This window comes from Rhinopithecus bieti, unplaced genomic scaffold (assembly GCF_001698545.2).
Source record: "Rhinopithecus bieti isolate Rb0 unplaced genomic scaffold, ASM169854v2 scaffold_2453, whole genome shotgun sequence".
Taxonomy (NCBI): domain Eukaryota; kingdom Metazoa; phylum Chordata; class Mammalia; order Primates; family Cercopithecidae; genus Rhinopithecus; species Rhinopithecus bieti.
In genome coordinates, this window is record NW_016804447.1 from 5,804,953 (window position 1) to 5,826,513 (window position 21,561).

The 21,561-nt window shown below is 38.4% G+C and overlaps 2 protein-coding genes across 2 annotated transcripts in view; one reads left to right on the forward strand and one right to left on the reverse strand.

Moving 5' to 3' along the window:
- CEP83 (centrosomal protein 83) overlaps nucleotides 1-21,561 on the reverse strand; it is a 156,376-nt gene that overhangs the window by 27,466 nt on the left and 107,349 nt on the right. Inside the window, 1 exon segment of the mRNA XM_017868397.1 lies at nucleotides 137-212. Coding sequence (XP_017723886.1) covers nucleotides 137-212 — 76 coding nt within the window.
- Nucleotides 20,458-21,555, forward strand: LOC108527240 (calponin-2). The gene has a single exon (XM_017868396.1). It carries the CDS (start codon nucleotides 20,502-20,504, stop codon nucleotides 21,429-21,431), a length of 930 nt encoding a protein of 309 aa, XP_017723885.1. The 5' UTR covers nucleotides 20,458-20,501; the 3' UTR covers nucleotides 21,432-21,555.

Here is a 21,561-nt window from a genome sequence, read left to right on the forward strand (position 1 = left end):
AACTTCAACAACAATATGTTACCAATTGTGGTTAGATTCTAAAAATACTGATTGCAAATTTTTTTTTCAATTTGCAAAACACAAATTTAAAGAAGCACTTGAAAAAATAAAAGGAAAATATTTGCTAAAATCATACCTGTTTTAGGTCAGAATTTTCATTTTTTTCCTTCTCTGCATTTTCAATAGTCACAATTTGTTGTTGAAGTTTTAACCTAAAAATCACAACCCAACAAAAGACATTATTAAGAATCCATGATTCATTTATTTCACTGAATTAAACAGTCATTTTATTGAATGCCTGTTGGACACCACTGTGCAAAAGCACAAATACAACCAAAGATTGAGACTTCAAGAAACTAGGTTGTGTTCACGTATAACAAAAATGTAAAACAAATTACTGCTGTTGTGATAGGAAAATCTAATCAAACTAGGGGCATAGAGAGGATGAGAAATCAACTATGTCCAGGGGTACCAGGGAATGCTACATGGATAAAAACCTGACAGGTAGGATTTTGATATACATGAAGAACAGCCCGAAAAAGTGGTCTTTCATGGAAAAGTATAGAATGTGTTGCTAAGGCATCAGAAAGTAATCTAGTTTAGGAGAGGCCAATTTACCTCCATATAGCATTTTACAATTTACAAAATTCTTTCAGACACACGCTACTTCACTTTCATTCTACAAGGCTACAGATTTAAAAGAAAACTAATACAACACACCATCCTGTATTCTATAATATATCTTATAGAGCTTTTCATGCCTGAGATGAATGAATACTTACACATTTCCAGACTCTTCAAAGTGAGTAAGACATCTACAGCCAGATCCTTAAAATGCAGAGCAGCTCTAGTGACCAAATGAGTAACCTCTTGAGGAAGACATTACACTAATTAGGTTTGGCAGGATAGGCCCTGCAGCCTCCTCCCTTTCAAAACTCTCCAAATGCCTATCTCAAATACAACGCACTTGGCACCTATTTATAGCTTGGTATTATTAGCATGTCTTATCTGCCCAAGTAGAATGTGTTTATCTCTGGACAACACTCTCAAGAACCTAGGCCTGTGCTTTAATCACAATAAGGACTCAATAAACATTTGTTGGCAGACTGAATGAACCAACCCAAATCATGGATTAGTTGTTTAAATGTGTGAGATGATTGGATAATATAACACGAAAAAAATCTGAAGATAAGACCCATTGCTTCCTGAGACGTTTACATACAAATGCCAGAAACGATGAACCTAAAGAGGGCCAGTCCTTTTCCTTTTGCTCCACTGTCAGTACCAGTCACACTCTTATTTCATAATTCTAGTTACATGATTACTCTTTCAAACTTTCTGTGCACTTCCTCCATTAAATGTTTATGAATGTTACCAACTGGGTGCCCTTTTTTTTTTTTTAAAGTAAGAGATGTGGTCTCACTATATTGCCTAGGCTGGCCTCAAACTCCTTGGCTCAGGCAATCCTCCTGCCTCAGCCTCTCAGCAGGGTGGCTAACTTGGGGTTTTTAGGTTACTGACTTAGTAAAGGTTTCTTTCCACAAAATCATGAAGATGAAAATGGAAGAGAGAACACTGTGGGTCCCAGTTCAGGACCACAGTTAGAAAACTTAGGCCCTAACTATATCCTAGCTCCAGCTGAGAATCTGGATACAATTGGTAAATTAACAAGAAACATAACCCAGTTAAGAAAGTCATGGCCTAATGCTTTCTATGTAAGTCACACAGACATGAAGAGAAACAATAGTGCCCTACATACAAAAGCTGAAGCCAAAGAAACCAATGGTAAAGAGTATCTGAAAAATCATTAAAATATGAAAGGATGGGAGAAAAACTAAATGAAATATGAACTAAGTAAAAGCACCATTGTGGTAGACTATAGAAGATGATATACAACAAGGCCTTCTTCAGTTCATTTTGTTGAAGCAGTACTGGGTTAGAATCTAAAACTAATTTTTTTAAGGAGAAAATTAGTCCATGATTTAAGATCATTACATTTAGGATTCTATGGGATAACAGATCTTAACTTAAGTAAGATAGGAATAAGACTAATGGTATTAAAGTTCAAAAGGCAAATAATGTTTCAAAAGACAGTGCTGTGAATTTAGGAGTACAGTATCTCTTTTATTAGGTTTTGAATACTCAAGGTGTATCACAGTAAGTCAAAAGAAAATATACCTTATAATAGACATACAAGGAACAGAAAAAAACTGCAATTAACTTTCATTAGAGGATAAGTTAAGGCTACATAAAAGAGATGCAATTTGAACTAGATCTTGAAGGAAAAATAAGAGTCCAAGATAGAGAAATTAAAGATATAGGTGACGAAGAGTGTAGAGGAAGTAGAGATATGGAATTAAAAGCACTGCTCACTTAAGAAGTAAAGGGGGAAAGGACATTTTCAAAATAGAAAGGGAGGAGAGAATGGATGAAGATACCGACATTCTAAGATGGCAAGAAGTTGAGAAAATTCATATCCTTTGCTCATGTACAAGTAAGAACATCAGTTTCCAAGCTGAAAAGGAAGCAAGGGAGCCAGGATAATAGGCTGGAAGAAAAAGAGAAGTCCAAAGACTACCAATATCAGTATCTTCAGTGAGAGTAGCATGGATAAGAGAAAGAAAAGATATTTACATCTTTGAAGTGATCAGTTCTAGGTGAGGACAAGGTCCAAGACGTGTCTAGGTGTACAAGATGCTAAAGTAGGATAAAGATAAAAGAATGCCAGAGTGCAGATAGAAGAAACTATAAGGCTGAGGTGTTGGGTAGTGCAACAATATGAATACATAGTCACTAAGAATGATGACAAGAGAAACAGAAAACAGAAAAAAGTTGAGCCAGATATCAAAGTCCTCAGTGACTGTTAAGGAATACATTGTAGGTCATTAACTGGAAGAGATAAAAGACAGGTATAAAACTAGATGCAACAAATATCAAAGAAAAAAATCACTTTAGCCATACTCAAACAATGAACTGGAAGCACCAACGGGGTTTACAAATGTTGATTTCTCTTCTTGGTCTCTTGTAGGAGAGAGGAAGGAAGAGTAATTTCTACTTAAAAGGCGTTCCAGGTTATATGCCATGAGAAGAAAGCAGTTTTCAGTAGGGGGAGAGGCATTCAAAAAAATGTTGAGATTGCAAAAAAAGTTATTGGTATCAGAATAGGGATTCCAAAGGCTACAGTGGAAATTGTTAAAAGTTTTAATGAGTAGGTGATAGGGAGAAATCAGAAGGTGAAGGATGAGTAAGTGGGGGGGAAAGTAACTATGAGATCAAGTACTTTATACTTTTAAAGCAATTATAAGGTAGGTGAACTGGAGGGCCAAGTTACAACAGACAATGTAGCTATGAATAAGTTTAAATGGAAACTTTGGAATAACATTAAGATGGCGCTATTTCAAGTTCCCTTCAAAGTACAGGGAAGTCAGCTGTAAGGATCATGGTCCAGGTCTTTTGTGGCAGGCAGCTGATATACTGATATATACTATTTCTATTTTTTTTTTTTTGGAGATGGAGTTTCGCTCTTGTTGCCCAGGGTGGAGTGCAATGGTGTGATCTTGGCTCACTGCAACCTCGGCCTCCTGGGTTCAAGTGATTCTCCTGCCTCAGCCTCCCAAGTAGCTGGGATTACAGGCATCCACCACCCTGCCTGGCTAATTTTTTGTGTTTTTAGTAGAGACGGAGTTTCCCCATGTTGGTCAGGCTGGTCTTGAACTCCCGATCTCAAGTGATCTGCCCTCCTCCGCCTGCCAATATATGCTGTTTCAACATTCAGCAAATATTTATTGAGTACCTATACATGCTGAGCCCATTCTAAGTGTTGTGGATACATCAGAAAATAACAAGGACAGAATGCCTACCCTTGAGGAGTTTATACTCCAACAGTGTCGTCTGATAGAGCTTTCTTTGATGGTGGAAATATTCTATAATCTGTGCCTTCCAATATGATAGTCACTAGCAACATGTTCGTGTGACTGAGGAAACTGAATTTTAATTTTTTAAAATCCTAATTTAAATTTAGGTTTCAACAGTCATCTGTGATTAGTAATACCATATTGGGCAGCAAAGCCTCTAATGTAACTTCTTGGCTTCATTTAACGTGAGTCTGTTACCAAAGGGAAGCAACATACAGGGCAAACAACAGAAGTTGTAATTGTGATTTCTCTACTGTCAAAGAGTCCTACAAGTCTCATGAGAATGGCAGTGGCCTTCTCATACCAATCTTCTGAAAGCATGGTTCTTGCTTGTGAGCACTGGAAATTGACACTGGCCATTATTAGCAAAAAGAAACTTTCCTGAAAGAATATAAGAACCTGCTCAAAAGAGAACTAGAAAACCAAAATCAGGATACAATAATTGACAGGAATCACAGGCAAAGACATGCCACAGGCCTGCCTGGTCCTTCAAACACTGGCACATATGCTTTCATCCCTTACTTCACAGTTTAAATTCTTGGGAGAAAACGTGTCCAATGGGCTAATATAATTCTTCTCAAGACGTAGTGTAAGTAGAAAGGTGGATATATTAAATGATAGCTTTTCGTTTTTTTTTTTTTTTAAAGCAAATATCCACTACTGGCAGCAAAGAAATCCAAACTGATGAAATTTAAATGTTTATTAAAAGTTTAAGAAAAAAACAGAAAGCTCCAAATGGGAAATAATAGCCCTGGCTTTAAGCCATGCAAAAAATAAATTAAGGGGGTATTGACTACAGGATATCATAAATGTTCAGGTTCCCTTTCCTTGGTTATTGCTATTTCCCCAAAAACCTCCCCCTACTTTTAATATCAAACTGCACATCATTTCCTTCCTCCTCCTTCATCCACTCCACAGAGACATGGGCATATAACCTTGGCTGAGTCAGAGTGCCTGATACCCACAGTCGCCCTGGTAGGTCCAGGGATGAGCATGTGAACCAGACCCAAACTTGTCTCTAGATTTTTTTTTTTTTTTTTTTAGACAGAATCTCACTCTGTCACCCAGGCTGGAGTGCAGTGGCACAATCTTGGCTCAATGTAACCTCCACCTCCCGGGTTCAAGCAATTCTCCTGCCTCAGCCTCTGGAGTAGCTTGGATTACAGGTGGTCACCACCACGCCCTACTAATTTTTATATTTTCAGTAGAGATGGGCTTTAACCAAGTTGGCCAGGCTGGTCTCGAATGCCTGACCTCAGGTGTTCCACCCTCCTTGGCCTCCCAAAGTGCTGGGATTAGAGGCGCGAGCCACCATTCCCAGCCTCGACTCTGGACTTTTTAAACTTGAGTTTGCTAACAAGAACTTTGTCCTCTTGGCTTCAATGTATGTTCCTAGCATTACAGAGATAGAACAGCAGACAAAGGAGAGAGAAAATAAGAGAAGAGGAAGAAAAGAAAATGAAGGGAAAAGTCACTATTATCTAATTACATTTGAGTTCCCAGATCCAGGTGTCCGTGAAACCAGCATAACCCTTATCTTTCCCACAACTGTGTAAATGAAGAAAGTCCCTTTTGTTGTGCTTGCATTAGTTGGAGTTGGGTTACTGTCATAACCAAAAGTTGATTACATATTCTATTATATTTAAACTCCTTTAATTTTTACATGGTTTTAATTTGCAAATTGAATAAATGTGCAGTGGAGCAGCCTTTTGAAATATAGTACTTTTACAAAATAACTTTTATTACTCTTGGCACTATGATAGGCTAGTGGTAAAAAAAAAAACACTTTAATGAAGAGAAAAGACTGGTATATAATTAATAAAGAATCTGTCAAAGCAGTGATTTATATGTAATAGATTAATATTTACTTATCACAGATATATATTATTTGTAAATAAATGGATATTTCTGCTTTGCATGATTTATACTTTCCATTTCCTCAGTAAGACCTTTTGCTCCACAGGTAAGTCTCCGATCAATTTGTCTCTGGTTATCTAAATAGGAGGTGATGCAATTATGATCATTTTAATGAGTGATCACAACAGACCTGGTTGACGTAGCTGGACTTACAAATCAGTAAATCATAACTGTCAAGGAAAAACTACCACCACAATTGTAGAACATTAAAAAAAAAAAAAGTCATGCCAATCGTGTGAATTAATCCTGCTAGATTTTATGTTGGTTACTATGTCTTTTTTAAAAAATAAGTTGAGGTCATTTACACATTATAAGTGAAACTACAGAGGAATCAAAGAAAAATGATCAATGTGACTAACAGAATAGAAAATTATTCATATTTAAGAAAAGCTAAAGGAATGAAAGCTGTTTTATATAGCAATAAACTAAAAAACAAAACAAAACCTAAGGGTCAAGTTCATTATTGTGTTCAAGTAATGACAGAATGCTGAACGTTTTATCACTATGGCAACAGAAACCCAAAGCAGGAGAAACAGGCTTAAATTCTAACAGAAAAGACTCTAACTGGCCAACTTGTGGGATTATAATAGGATAAAACATTAGAGTAGGATGCCTGGGGAGGGTCTCCCCCCCACTTTCTGGAGACTGTCAAAGACAGATTTAAAACCTACCTGTCCTGAATATGTCCTAAAAAATGTACCCACCTAAAAGCAAAAAGACAGACAAGATTGGTTCTTAAAATCTATTACAGATTCATGCTTTTAGAATCACAGCCACTAACACTTTAAATAAAGTTATGAAACCTAAGTAAATAGTAAGTACACCTCTGCCTGAAGTAATTCTTTCCTAAGTAATGCAGATCAAGAACCCTGTCTCAAAACATAGCCTATCACTTAATGAACATGATTTTTAAAAGCCACTCAAACTTTATATAATTAGAGATGTCACTAAGATATTAGAATTTGAAAAGCAGACATAAAGAATTTCCAAGTGTTGAAGATAACAGCAGATGTCTAGCTCTGTGTTATCCATATATTCTGCAAAAACAATACAGAAAAGCAAAGAGAACAAATAAAGCCACACAAAACCATACCCTTAGCATAACTGGCAGACAGAAAATGCCCAAAACCTCAAAGTAACTGTAAGTAAAATGAAGGAAAAAACACCAAACCCCAGCAAGTGATCTCTCCCATTCGTGCCTGCAAATCTTTGTAGGTAAGGGCTCACTGCATGTGAATGTACTTAATTTGCCCATTAAAATGAAAGGTTTAATTTATTAAAATTTGGCCCACAAAACAAGACCCAATTAAATGCTATATACAAAACACACATTTAAAAAGCAAAATGATTCAGAAAATTAAAAAATAAGACAATAAAAGTATACCAGGCAAATAGAAACTATATGAAAACAGAAGTGGTGATATCAGACAAGTCAAGCAAAAAAAAAGACAAAGCACTTTTTAATGCTAAAAGCTACAATTCACACTTAAAATAGAACTGCTATGAATATTTATATTCTGTACCAAATACCATGAAACTCACCTTTATGAAGCAAAAACTACAAGATATACAAAGAGTCACATATAGAAACACAGTAATAAAAGGAGACTTTAATATATCATTCTTTGTACAAAACAAATCAAGTGGACAAAAAATAAGCAAGTATACAGAAGACCTAAACATCACAGTTAACAAGGTAGGTCCCATGTGTGTGTATGTATGTGTGTGTGTGTGTATGTGTGTGTGTATAACTTCATATTCTTTTATAAGACTCTTTCCATGTGTTTATGTAACACAATAACTGACATATACTATAGGACTAAGTGACTATAGTCCTATAGTCGCTGGGCATGTGACATGTCCAGAAAGCGAAACTTAAGAAGACACCCATTCTAAGACTCCTGCAAGTGCAGGGTCGGCACGGCACATGAGACTGTTTCCTTAAATTTTGCACCCTGGCTGCCTCACTTGCTTTACCCTAGTCTTGCCCTTGATAGATTAGGATACAAAGAAACATGAGACTTTTCCACAAAGTAGAAACAATACAAAAATATTCTGATCACAATGCAATAAAAGTAGAAATTAACTTTTTAAAAAGGTTCTCCTAACTGGAAATTTAAAAAAATTTCTGTTATAGACTGAAACATGTTCCTTCAAGATATGACTACATTTGGAGACAGGGCCTTTAAAGAGACAATTAAGGTTGAAGTCATATGGATGGGCCCTAATCCAATGACTAGTGTCCTTATAAAAAGGATAGACACGCCCGGTGCGGTGGCTCATGCCTGTAATCCCAGCACTTTGGGAGGCCGAGGTGGGCAGATCATGAGGTCAGGAGATCAAGACCATCCTGGCTAACACAGTGAAACCTTGTCTCTACTAACAAACACACAAAAAATTAACCAGGCATGGTGGCCGGCACTGTAGTCCCAGCTGCTTGGGAGGCAGAATGGCATGAACCCAGGAGGCGGAGCTTGCAGTGAGCCGAGATGATTGCGCCACTGCATTCTAGCCTAGGCGACAGAGCAAGACTCCATCTCAAAAAAAAAAAAAAAAAAAAAAGGATAGACACGAGCAGATGCAAAGGCACAGAGAAAAGGCCACGTGAGGATAAAGTGAGAATAAGGTGGCCACCTGCAAGTCAAGAAGAGAGGTCTTAGGAGAAAGCAAGCTGGGCAATACCTTAATCTATGACTTCTAGTCTCCAAAAACTGTAAGAAAATTAATTCCTGTTGTTTGATCACCCATCTGTGGTATTTTATTATGGCAGACTTAGCAAACTATTACATCTTCTGTTAAATAACTCTTTGGCAGAAAGAAAAATACAAATTAAAATTAGTGAATTTCTTTAAAAATAATAATTAAAACACTATATAACCATAATTTATGGAATATAGTTAAAGTAGTGATGAGAAGAAAATTATTAGCACTAAATACTCTTACCAATAAGAATGAAAGAATAAACTGTAGTAAAATTAAATTGTCAACTCAAAAACAACCAAATGAACAAAGTAAACTAAAAGAAAGCCCATGGTATATAACATGACCTTAGAAAACGCCAAGAAATCAACAAAGCAGCTATTAGAAAATATGTGACTTTAGTGAGGTCACAGGATTCAAGATCAATACATAAAAGTAAACTACATTTCTATATGCAATGAACAATTAAGTCAAAATGAACTCCATTTACAACATATTTAGAAATAAAACTGAGTAAAACATGAGCACGATTTATACAATGAAAACTGAAACACACTGATGACAGAAAGGAAACCTAAATAAATGGAGAGATGTATGATATTTTTGGATTGGAAGACTCAATATTGTTAAGGTAACAATTCCCCTCAAATTGACCTAAAATTCAGTACAATCCCAGTTAAAATTTCAACAAGATTTTTTTAAAAGGTAAGAAATTGATTAAAAAATTAATACTTGAAAGGCAAAGGACCTAGAAAAGCCAAAATAATTTAGACAAAAAAGAACCAGGTAGAGGACGTGCACTACCTGAATCAAACTTACTACAAAGCTACATTAATCAAAATGGTATGATATTGGCATAAAGACAAAGATCAGTAAAACAGAACAGAGTCCAGAAATAAACTCACACCTGTAATTCAATGGGGGAAAAGACAGTCTTCAAAAAATGGTGCTAGAATAACTGCATACCTACATGAAAATAAAAAGCATATGTGTACCATTACCTTACGCCACATAAAAGTTAACATGAATTAGACCTTAAAATCTAAAGGTAAAAACCAAATATTAATGTTTTAGAAGAAAACAAATATCTTTTTAACACAGAATTAGGCAAAGACTTTTTGAAGAGAACACAAAAAATACAAACAAGAAAAAAATTGATAAAGTGGTGTGGTATTATGATGTATATATATTGGTTTACATATATACGTATGGGTTTACATCCATGGTTCCTGGCTCGTAACTTCCATAGCCCTTGTCCACATTTCCTAAGGGACTAAAACAATACGCATATCTTTTGCTAACCATATTTGGCCCTTTGTTCATGGTTCGGGAGGCAGCTTCAAAACAGCCTCACAGTGATAAAGGTGAAAGACAGTCTTTGGTTATAATACTGGGGTGCTCTGGGCCTCAGAAACAGACCTCAGAAAACAGAATCTCTCTCTGACCTTCTGTCCTTTTACCTGCACCTTTTTCTCCCCAAGGCAGGCCACACACACTAAAAATATACTCTAATCTTCCCCCATCTTTCTGTCTTGGAGCTGGTCATAAAAAAATCCTCTGAATTACCTTATCTGACAGTAGGTCATAAGACTCCCATTTCTGAAGGGGTCCTGCCCCTTACCAGGAGGAAATAATGCTACACAGAGGGGCCACGAAGAATCTAAACACACAGGACTTGTTACGATTCTCTGCACAGTCTGTTAGTATTAGATCATGCCCTTTCTGTCCAATAAGATTTCCATACGATTGTCCATTCTTCAATCATGTCTATCCAATGAAGTCTCCAAAAAAGACTCAAGAGTACAGGGTACCGCAAGCCTCCAGACAGCTGAACTCATGGAGGATTACACGAAGGTAAAAGAACTTACCCATGTGCTAGGAGAATGGCACACCCCAACTTCAGAGGAACAGAAGAAGCTCCTGAGCTCTGCACCCTTGAGACCTTACCCTATTATTTCTTTTCTTCTTTTCTCTTTTTTTCTTTTCTTTCTTTCTTTTTTTTTTTTTTTGAGATGGGGTCTTGCTGTGCTGCCCAAGCTGGAGTGCAATGGCCGATCCCGGCTCACTGCAACCTCCACCTCCCAGGTTCAAGCAACTCTCCTGCCTCAGCCTCCTGAGTAGCTGGGATTACAGGCACCTGCCACCATGCCCAACTAATTTTTTTGTACTTTTAGTAGAGACGGAGTTTCACCATGTTGGTCAGGCTGGTCTCAAACTCCTGACTTCAGGTGATCCACCCACCTCAGCTTCCCAAAGTGCTGGGGTTATAGGCACGGGCCACTGCACCTGGCCTATTATTTCTTCATCTAGCTGTTTATTTGTATGCTTTAAAATATCCTCTTCAAAACCTGGGAAACAAAAGTGTTTCCTTAAGCTTGTGAACCACTCTAGTAAATTTAGCTGAAAGAGAAGGTTATGGAAACCCCAACTTAAAAAGTTGGTCGGTGAGAAGTTCCAGAGGTCTGAAAGTGAGACTGGTGTCTGAAATGGGAAAAGCTTTCAACCCACAGGATCTGATGCTATCTCCATGTAGAGAGCAGTAGAATCAAATTAGAGTAGAAGATGTCAGGCTGGTGTCCACTGCAGAAATGAATGCTTACTTGTTGATGGGTAGAAATCCATACATTTGGTCACAGAAGTTTTCTGCGTTGTTGTGGCATGAAAACACAGGAAAAAAACACCACACAAGTAGATTTTATAAAATCCACTTTCAATATACACAATTAAGTAAATGTGGCCAGGTGCAGTGGGCTCACACCTGTAATCCCAACACTTTGGGAGGCCAAGGCAGGCAGATCACTTGAGCTCAGGAGTTCGAGACCAGTCTGGGAAACATGGAAAAACCTTGTGTCTGCTAAAAATATAAAATTTAGCCAAGCACGGTGTCGTACACCTGTAGTGCCAGCTACTGGGGAGGCTGAGGTGGGAGGATCACTTGAGCCCAGGAGGCAGAGGTTGCAGTGAGCTGAGATGGCACCATGGCACTCCAGCCTGGGCAACAGAGCAAGATCCTTTATCAAAAAATAAACAAACACACAAAAAGATGCTAACCACCACTAGTAACAGAGATAAACAAACAAATAAATAAATATATATATATACACACACACATATATATACACACACATACATATACATACACACACAATTGAGTAAATGAAAAGGCAAGTCGTAGATAAGGAGAACATATCTGTAAAATATGTATCTAAGAAAGAGCTTACATGTGTAACACCTAAATAACTATTATAAATCAATAAGATAACTTCTGAATGTAAAAAGTGAGCAAAACAGTTGAACAGAAACTTCACAGAAGTACCTTATAAGCACATAAAAAGATGCTAACCACCACTAGTCACAGAGACAATCAAATTAAGACCACAGGTGACATGTTACAACATATCCAATTAGAATTATTAAGACTGAAAATAACAAGTATCAGTAAGGATGTAAAACAAACAAAATCCTCCATATACTGCTAGTTGGAATGAAAAAAACTTTGTCAAGTGTTTCTACATTGGAAAACAGTATTTCTGTATGTTATAAAATTAAACATATACTTACCATATGACTTAGTAATCCCATTTCTAGGTATTTAACTAGGAGAATAAAAACATATTTCCATACAAAGACTTGTAAATGAACGTTCACAGCAGCATTATTCATAATAGCCCCAAACTAAAAACAACCCGACATTTGTCCATCAAGAGAAGAATAAATAAATCATATTATATTTATCCAATGAATACTAATCAGCAATAAAGATATGAGCTACTGATACATTCAGAGCATGGATAAGTCACGGGTTGCCTAATGCTGGGACTCAGGAAAGGAAGTCAACTATAAAGAGACATGAGGAAACTTGGGGTGATGAAACTATTCCATATTTTTATTGTGGTGATGACTGTACAACTTTATTTTAGGTACATTAAATGACAACAATAAAACTATACAAACTTTTTAAGGGCAAAGAACCAAAAGATAAAACAGAAATTAATGAGTTAGAAAATGGGAAACCAGTTGATCTAATTAATAAATCAAAATCCTAATTTAAATGAATGCACTGAACTGTACGTTTTAAAATAGTTAAAATGGTAAATTTTATGTATATTTTACCACAATATAAAAATATATATATATACAAAGCAGTGGCTGACTTGACCAAGAAAGAAAGGAAGAAAGCACACATAGAGAACAAAAAATAACAAAGGGGAAATAAGCATTGAAATAGAAAAAAATCTAAAAAGAAAAAGAGGTCTACTTTTCAAAAGGAGGAGCACAGTGGCCAGCCATCAGAAGTTGACAATGACCAACTGAGAGCAATCACTGAAGCTGATCCTCTACAACTACACAAGAAGCTGCCAAAGAACTCAATGTCAACCATTTTATGGTCATTTGGCATTTGAAGCAATCTGGAAAGGTGAAAAAGCTAGTTAAGTGGGTGTCTCATGAACTGAGTGAAAATTTTAAAAAATCGTCATTTTGAAGTGTCCTCTTCTCTTATTCTATGCAACAACAACAACTATTTCTCAAGTAGATTGTGACATGCAACAAAAAGTAGTCATACGACTACCAGCGATGACCACCTCAGTGGCTGGACAGAGAAGCAGTTCCAGAGCACTTCCCAAAGCCAAACTTGTGCCAAAAAAGCTCATGGTCAATGTTTGGTGGTCTGCTGCCAGTCTGATCCACTACAGCTTTCTGAATCCCGAGGAAACCATTACATTTGAGAAGTATGCTCAGCAAATCGATGAGATGAATTGAAAACTGCAGTGCCTGCAGCCGGCACTGATCAACAGAAAGGGTCCAATTCTTCTCTACGACAATGTCCGACTGTATGTCACACAACCAATGCTTTAAAAGTTGAACGAACTGCACTACGAAGTTTTGCCTTATCTGCCATAGTCACCTGACCTCTTGCCAACTGACTATGACTTCTTTAAGCATCTCAACAACTTTTTGCAGGGAAAATCCTTCCACAACAAGCAGGATGCACAAAATGCTTTCTAAGTGTTTGTCTAATCCCGCCAGGTGTGGTGGCTCACACTTGTAATCCCAGCACTTTGGGAGGCCGAGGTAGGCAGATCACCTGAGATCAGGACTTCGAGATCAGCCTAGCCAACATCTTGAAACATTGTCTCTACTAAAAATACAAAAATTAGCTAGGCATGGTGGCGGGTGTCTATAATCCCAGCTACTTGGGAGGTTGAGGCAGGAGAATCGCTTGAACCCAGGTGGTGGAAGTTGCAGTGAGCGAAGATTGTGTCACTGCACTCCAGCCTGGGCGACAAGACCAAGACTGTCTCAAAAAAAAAAAAAAAAAAAAGTTTGTCGAATCCCCAAGCATGGATTTTTATACTACAAGAATAAACAAACTTATTGGCAAAAAAGTGTTGACTGCAATGGTTCCTATTTTGATTAATAAAGATGTGTTTGAGCCTAGTTACACTGATTTAAAATTCATCATCCAAAACCACAATTACTTTTGCAACAACCTAATAATACACCATACTAAAAGAATGAAGAAAAAAATGCATGATCATCTCAACTGATGCAGAGAAAGCATTTGACAGAATGCAATACCCTTTCAGGATAAAAACACTAACAAACTTGGAATGGAAGGACACTACCTCAACATAATAAAGCCATACATTAAAAAGCCACAGTGAGTATCATAAGCAATGGTGAGACTCTGAAATGTTTTCCTTTAAGATCAGGAATAAAACAAGTACTCCCACTTTTGCCACTTCCATTCGACATGAAACTGGAAGTTCTAGCCAGAGCTATTAGGCAAGAGAAAGACAATGAATTCAGCAAAGTAGCAGAATACAAAGCCAACAAACAAATATTAGCTGCATCTCTATACACTAACAATGAATAATATGAAAAGGAAAATGAAGAAAATAATTCCATTTACAATAGCATCAAAAAGAATATATAAAAATTAACTGAACCAAGGAGGTGAAATACTTATAAACAGAAAACTAAAAGACATTGCTAACAGAAATTAAAGAAGATATAAATAAATAGAAACACATCCTATGTTCATAAATTGAAAGATTTAATATTGTTGAGATGTCAATACTACCAAAAATAATCTACAGAATCAATGCAATTCCTATCAAAATCCCAGTACTTTGTACCGAAATAGAAAAATCTATCCTAAAATTCATATGGAATCTCAAGGGAACCCAAGTAGATGAAATACTCCTGAAGAACAAAACTAGAGAACTCACACTTCCTTATTTCAAAATTTATTGCAAAGTTATAATAATCAAAATAGTGTGACACTGACATAATGACCAACATATAAACAACTGAAATAGAATACAGAATGAGGAAATAAACCTCCCCATATAGGGTCAAATGAATTTGACAAGAGTACCAAGGTCATTCAATTAAAAAAGGGCAATGTTGTCAACAAACAGTGCTGGGAAAACTGGATACACACATATAAAAGAATGAACTTGGATCTCTCTTTAACTCTATATAGGAAAATTAATTTAAAATGGATCAAAGGTCTAAATGTACAACCTAAAACTATAAAACTCTTAGAAGAAATGATGGGGGAAAGGCTTCATGGAATTTGATTTGGTAATGATTTCTTGGATATGACACGAAATGCATAGGCAATAACAATAACAACAACAAAAACACAGACAAAACGAACTCCATGAAAATAAATTTTTCTGCAACAAAAGATTTATCAACAGAGTAAAACACTACAGAATAGGAGAAAATATTTGCAAATCATATATCTGATAAGGCATTAATATCCAGAATATAGAGAAAAACTAAACGAAAATAAAAAATAAAAATTTTAAATGGGCAAAGAACTTGACTAGCTGTTTCTCAAAAAAGATATACAAGTGGCTAACAGGCATATTAAAAGATGCTTGACACCACTAATCATCAGAAAGATGCAAATCAAAAATACAATGAGATACTATACTACCTCACATCTATTAGGATGGCTACTATCAAAAAAAAACATGAGGAAGACATCATTAAGATGACTGACTAGAGGACCAACACTCCTCCACAAAGGTCCAAAATAACCAGTAAATAACTGCACTTCAAGTAGAGTTTCCAAGGGAGAACAACAGAATTCACATGAAAGGGAAAAAAAAATCTACTTAATCATGGAGACTTGAGACGGCAGCATAGAGAAGAAAGCAAAGCACCCAGCTGGGATTGGCTCAGAAACAAGAAAGACTCCCCATTGTGCGAGAAATGGTACATAGGAGTTCCTTAGCAGTCCCTAATACCACTGTGCACATGTGTAAACCTAGCTATAGAAGAGCCCTAGAGTCCTAACAGGCCCTGAATCCAGTACAGGGAGCTGTTTGGAGTCCACGTGGTTACATTGCTCCAGAGAAGGCACACACACTGGGTACCCCCACTCCCTGTAACCCAAACTGCTACAGCATGCACCATTTTGAGAACTGAGCCAATGCTAAAATACATGCTGCCGTGGGGTTCAACAGACCTGGTATTTCCACATCTGAAGGGTCTCACTGTAATCACACCACAATCAAATAAAAGGGTCCAACACCACAACCTCAGCTACACAGAGCAGTAAAGCCAAAACTCCAGCACCTGAGCTGGTATAGTGGACCTAAAGGAACAAGCAATCTAGCACAGCAGGGAGGCCACCTCCAAGACCAAGGGCGCTGGTGCATGCAGTCCCTGGGGTTTAAGAACTAGCTGCCAGCCACTGCCAGCAATCCCATTCCCACAACTGGTGAAGCAGAAATGCACTCCACATACCTGTAGGGACCAAAGATGGACCCATCTGGCAACAGCCACCACTGGCAAACCTGCCCCACAACTGGCAAAGCCACCACACCCAATGACTACCCACCACCCAAAGCCTGAGAACTGTTCCACCTAGAGGCCCCTATCAACAGCAAAGACATGAGACTCACTCAACAAAAACCCACAGTAGGGACCACTGAGGTACTTGCAGACACTGCTGACACGAATTATAGCCAAAGATATCACATGGCAACTACATTACTGCACTAATCCAGAAACAAAGCCAAAGCACCTACCCAAACAATACTGCATGACAAATATACAGAAAAAAGTCCTTCCTTACAAAAGCTACTCCATAAAATAGAAAGAGGCAACTGTTCTACCAGATGCACCTAATAACTAAGGGACACAAGAAACATGAAAAAAGCTGGGCGTGGTGGTTCACGCCTGTAATTCCAGCACTTTGGAGGTCAAGACAGGCAGATCACAAGGTCAGGAGTTTGAGACCAGCTTGGCCAACATAGTGAAACCCATCTCTACTAAAAATACAAAAAATTACCCGGGCTTGGTGGCAGTTACCTGTAATCCCAGCTACTTGGGAGGCTGAAGCAGGAAAATCACTTGAACCCGGGAGGCAGAGGTTGAAGTGAGCCAAGAATGCACCACTGCACTCCAGCCTGGGTGACAGTACGAGACTGTCTCAAAAAAAAAAAAAAAGAAACATGAAAAGAAAAGAAAACATGACACCTCAAATGGAACCCAATAATTCTCCAGTAATAGACCCTAATGAAAAAGAAATTTTAAAAATGCCTGAAAAGAAATTTGAAATAACAATGTTAAGGAAACTTGGAAAGATACAAGAGAATACAGATACAAAATTCAACAAAATCAGAAAAAAATCATGATATGAATGAGAAATTTTAGATAGATATAATAAAAAAGAACCAAACAGAATCCTTGTAGCTGAAGAATTTCATGAACAAAATTAAAAATACAATCAAGAATTTCAGCAACAGTTTAGATCAAGCAGGAGAAAGAATTTTTGAACATTAAGGCAGGTCTTTTAAAATAATCCAGTCAGACAAATAATAATAAAGAATAAAAGGGATGAAGAAAGCCTATGAGACTTATGCGACACCATTAAGTGAACACATATTCACATCATAAAATTCCAGAAGAATAAGAGATGGAAAATGGTATCAAAAATGTTGTAAACAAAATCTAACTGTAGAGTTTCCAAGTCTTAGGCGAGGGATGAATATCCAAAACCAAAAAGCTCAAAGACCCCAAACTGATTCAACCCAAAAAGGTCCTCTGCAAGGCACACTATACTCAAACATCAAAAATCAAATCAAAGAATTCTATAAACAACAAGAAAAAAGCATCAAGTCACATATAAGAAAATCCCCATGAGACAAACAGATTTCTCAAGAGAAACCTTATAGGCAAGAAGAGAACAGAATGATATACTCAAAAGTAGTGAAAGAAAATAACTTCCATTCAAAATACTATACCCAGCAAAACTATCCTTCAGAAATGAAGAAAAAACAAAGTCTCTCTCAGACAAGCAAAAACTGAGAGAATTCATCACCACTACCCCTACTCAACAAGAAATTCTTAAGGGAGTCCTGCAACTGAAAATGAAAAGACAATGACTATCATTATGAAAACATGCAAGAATAAAACTCACTAGTAGAGCAGATAGATATACAAATGAGAAAGAAATAAAACTTTGTCACGGCCGGGCGCGGTGGCTCAAGCCTGTAATCCCAGCACTTTGGGAGGCCGAGACGGGCGGATCATGAGGTCAGGAGATCGAGACCATCCTGGCTAACACGGTGAAACCCCGTCTCTACTAAAAAATACAAAAAAACTAGCCGGGCGAGGTGGCGGGCGCCTGTAGTCCCAGCTACTCCGGAGGCTGAGGCAGGAGAATAGCGTGAACCCGGGAGGCGGAGCTTGCAGTGAGCTGAGATCCGGCCACTGCACTCCAGCCTGGGCGACAGAGCAAGACTCCGTCTCAAAAAAAAAAAAAAAAAAAAAAAAAAAAAAAATTTGTCACTACAGAAATCCACCAAATCACAAATATAAACAATTAAGAGAGCAAGAAACAAACAGAAGATCTACAGTACAACCAGAAAACAATTAACAAAATGACAGGACTAAGTCCTTGCCTATCAAGAATAACTTTGAATGTAAACAGATTACATCCCCCAATTAAGACACACAGACTGGGTAAAGGCATAACAATTCAAAGCCCAAATACATGCTGCCTAAAGGAAACTCACTTCACCCATAAAGACATACATACTCTGAAAACGAAGTGAAAAAAAAAAAAACTCCATGCAAAGAGAAACCAAAAATGAACAGAAGTAACTTACTTATATCAGATAAAATAAACTTTAAGTCAAAACTGTAAAAGTTTATCACACTGTAAAAGAAACTATAAAAAAAAGTTTTAAGCTGTAAAGAGACAAGGAAGTTCATTATATAACGGAAAAAAAAAATTCAGCAAGAGGATTAACAATAGTAAATATGTATGCATCAAACACCAGAGAACCAAGATATATTAAAGCAAATATAATTATTATCTAAGGGGAAAGACAGACACCAATGCATTAATAGTAGAGGACTTCAATACCCCACTCTCAGCATAAGACAGATCACCTAGAAAGAAAAATAGGATTTAAACTACACCGTAGACCAAATGGACTTCACAGACACTTGTAAAACACTTCATCCAGTAGCTGCAGAATGCAGAATACTCATTCTTCTTCTTCTTCTTTTTTTTTTTTTTTGAGATAGAGTCTTGCTCTGGTACCCAGGCTGGAGGGCAGTGGCACAATCTCGGCTCACTGTAACCTCTACTTCCTGGGTTCCTGTGCCTCAGCCTCTCAAGTAGCTGGGATTACTGTCACACACCACCAAGCCCAATTAATTTTTTTCTGTATTTTTAGTAGAGACAAGCTTTCACCATTTTGGCCAGGCTGCTCTCCAACTCCTGACCTCAAGTGACCTGCCTACCTTGGTCTCCCAAAGTGCTGGGATTACAGATATGAGCCACTATGCCTGGCCAGAATATTCACTCTTCTTAACAGAACATGGAGTATTCCACAGGACAGACCATATGTTAGGCCACAAAACAAGTCTCAATAAATTTTTAAAAATCAATATCATATCAAGTATATTTTCTGACAACAGCAACATAAAACTAGAAATCAGGAACAAGAAGAACTCTGAAAGATGTACGAATACATGAAAATTAAATAACACGCTCCTGAATGACCAATGAGTCAAGGAGGAAATTAAAAAATAAACTGAAGGCCGGGTGTGGTGGCTCACACCTGTAATCCCAACACTTTGGGAGGCTGAGGCGGGAGGATCACAAGGTCAAGAGATCGAAACCATCCTGGCCAACATAGTGAAGCCCTGTCTCTACTAAAAATACAAAAATTAGATGGGTGTGGTGGCACACGCCTGTAGTCCTATCTACTCAGGAGGCTGAGGCAGGAGAATTGCTTGAATCTGGGAGGCAGAGGCTGCAGTGAGCTGAGATCGTGCCACTGCACTCCAGCCTGGCTAGAGTGAGACTCTGTTCAAAAAAACAAACAACAACAACAAAAAACAAGTAAACAGAAAATTTCTTAAAACAAATAAATAAAACAAAATACAACATACCAAAACCTATGTAATGAATACCGCAAAAGCAGACTTAAGAGTAAAAGTTTATACCAATAAATGCCTACATCAAAAAAGTACAAAAACTTCACATTAACAACATAATCATGTTCCCCCAGGAACTAGAAAAACAAGAACAAAATCCAAAGTTAGTAGAGAGAAATAAAACATAAAAATCAGTACAGAAATTTACAAAAAAGGAGACTAAAAAACTATAAAATATCAACAAAATGTTGGTTTTTTGAAAAAACAAAACTGACAAAACATTAGCTAGACTAACTAAAAGTGAGAAGACCCAAATAAATAAAATTAAAAATGAAAAAGCAGAAATTACAGCTGATGCCACAGAAATACTAAAGATCATTAGAGACTATTAAGAGCAACTGTAGGACAACAAATTGGAAAACCTAGAGAAAATGGATAAATTGCTAAACACACAAAACCTGTCGAGATTGAACCAGAGGAAATACAAAACCTGAACAGATCAATAATGAGTAACAAGACTGCATCATCGGTCCCGCCGCCCGCCAGCCAGCCATGAGCTCCACGCAGTTCAACAAGGGCCCCTCGTACGGGCTGTCGGCCGAGGTCAAGAACCGGCTCCTGTCCAAATATGACCCTCAGAAGGAGGCAGAGCTCCGCACCTGGATTGAGGGACTCACCAGCCTCTCCATCGGCCCCGACTTCCAAAAGGGCTTGAAGGACGGAACTATCTTATGCACACTCATGAACAAGCTACAGCCGGGCTCCGTCCCCAAGATCAACCGCTCCATGCAGAACTGGCACCAGCTAGAAAACCTGTCCAACTTCATCAAGGCCATGGTCAGCTACGGCATGAACCCCGTGGACCTGTTCGAGGCCAACGACCTGTTTGAGAGTGGGAACATGACACAGGTGCAGGTGTCTCTTCTCGCCCTGGCGGGGAAGGCCAAGACTAAGGGGCTGCAGAGCGGGGTGGACATCGGCGTCAAGTACTCGGAGAAGCAGGAGCGGAATTTCGACGACGCCACCATGAAGGCCGGCCAGTGTGTCATCGGACTGCAGATGGGCACCAACAAATGCGCCAGCCAGTCGGGCATGACCGCGTACGGCACGAGGAGGCATCTCTATGACCCCAAGAACCATATCCTGCCCCCCATGGACCACTCGACCATCAGCCTCCAGATGGGCACAAACAAGTGTGCGAGCCAGGTGGGCATGACGGCTCCCGGGACGCGGCGGCACATCTATGACACCAAGCTGGGAACCGACAAGTGTGACAACTCCTCCATGTCCCTGCAGATGGGCTACACGCAGGGCGCCAACCAGAGCGGCCAGGTCTTTGGCCTGGGCCGACAGATATATGACCCCAAGTATTGCCCGCAAGGCACAGTGGCCGATGGGGCTCCCTCAGGCGCTGGCGACTGCCTGGACCCGGGGGAGGTCCCTGAATATCCCCCTTACTACCAGGAGGAGGCCAGCTACTGAGGCTCCCAGCACGCTCTCTTCCCACATCGTCTCCCCGTCTGGGTTTCTGGGTTTTTCTGTGTTTTCATCTTTGTTTTTTTTCTTAGCCGGTTCAGTGCTGCCAATCAACCAAGGGTCTGTGAGTGGCAGC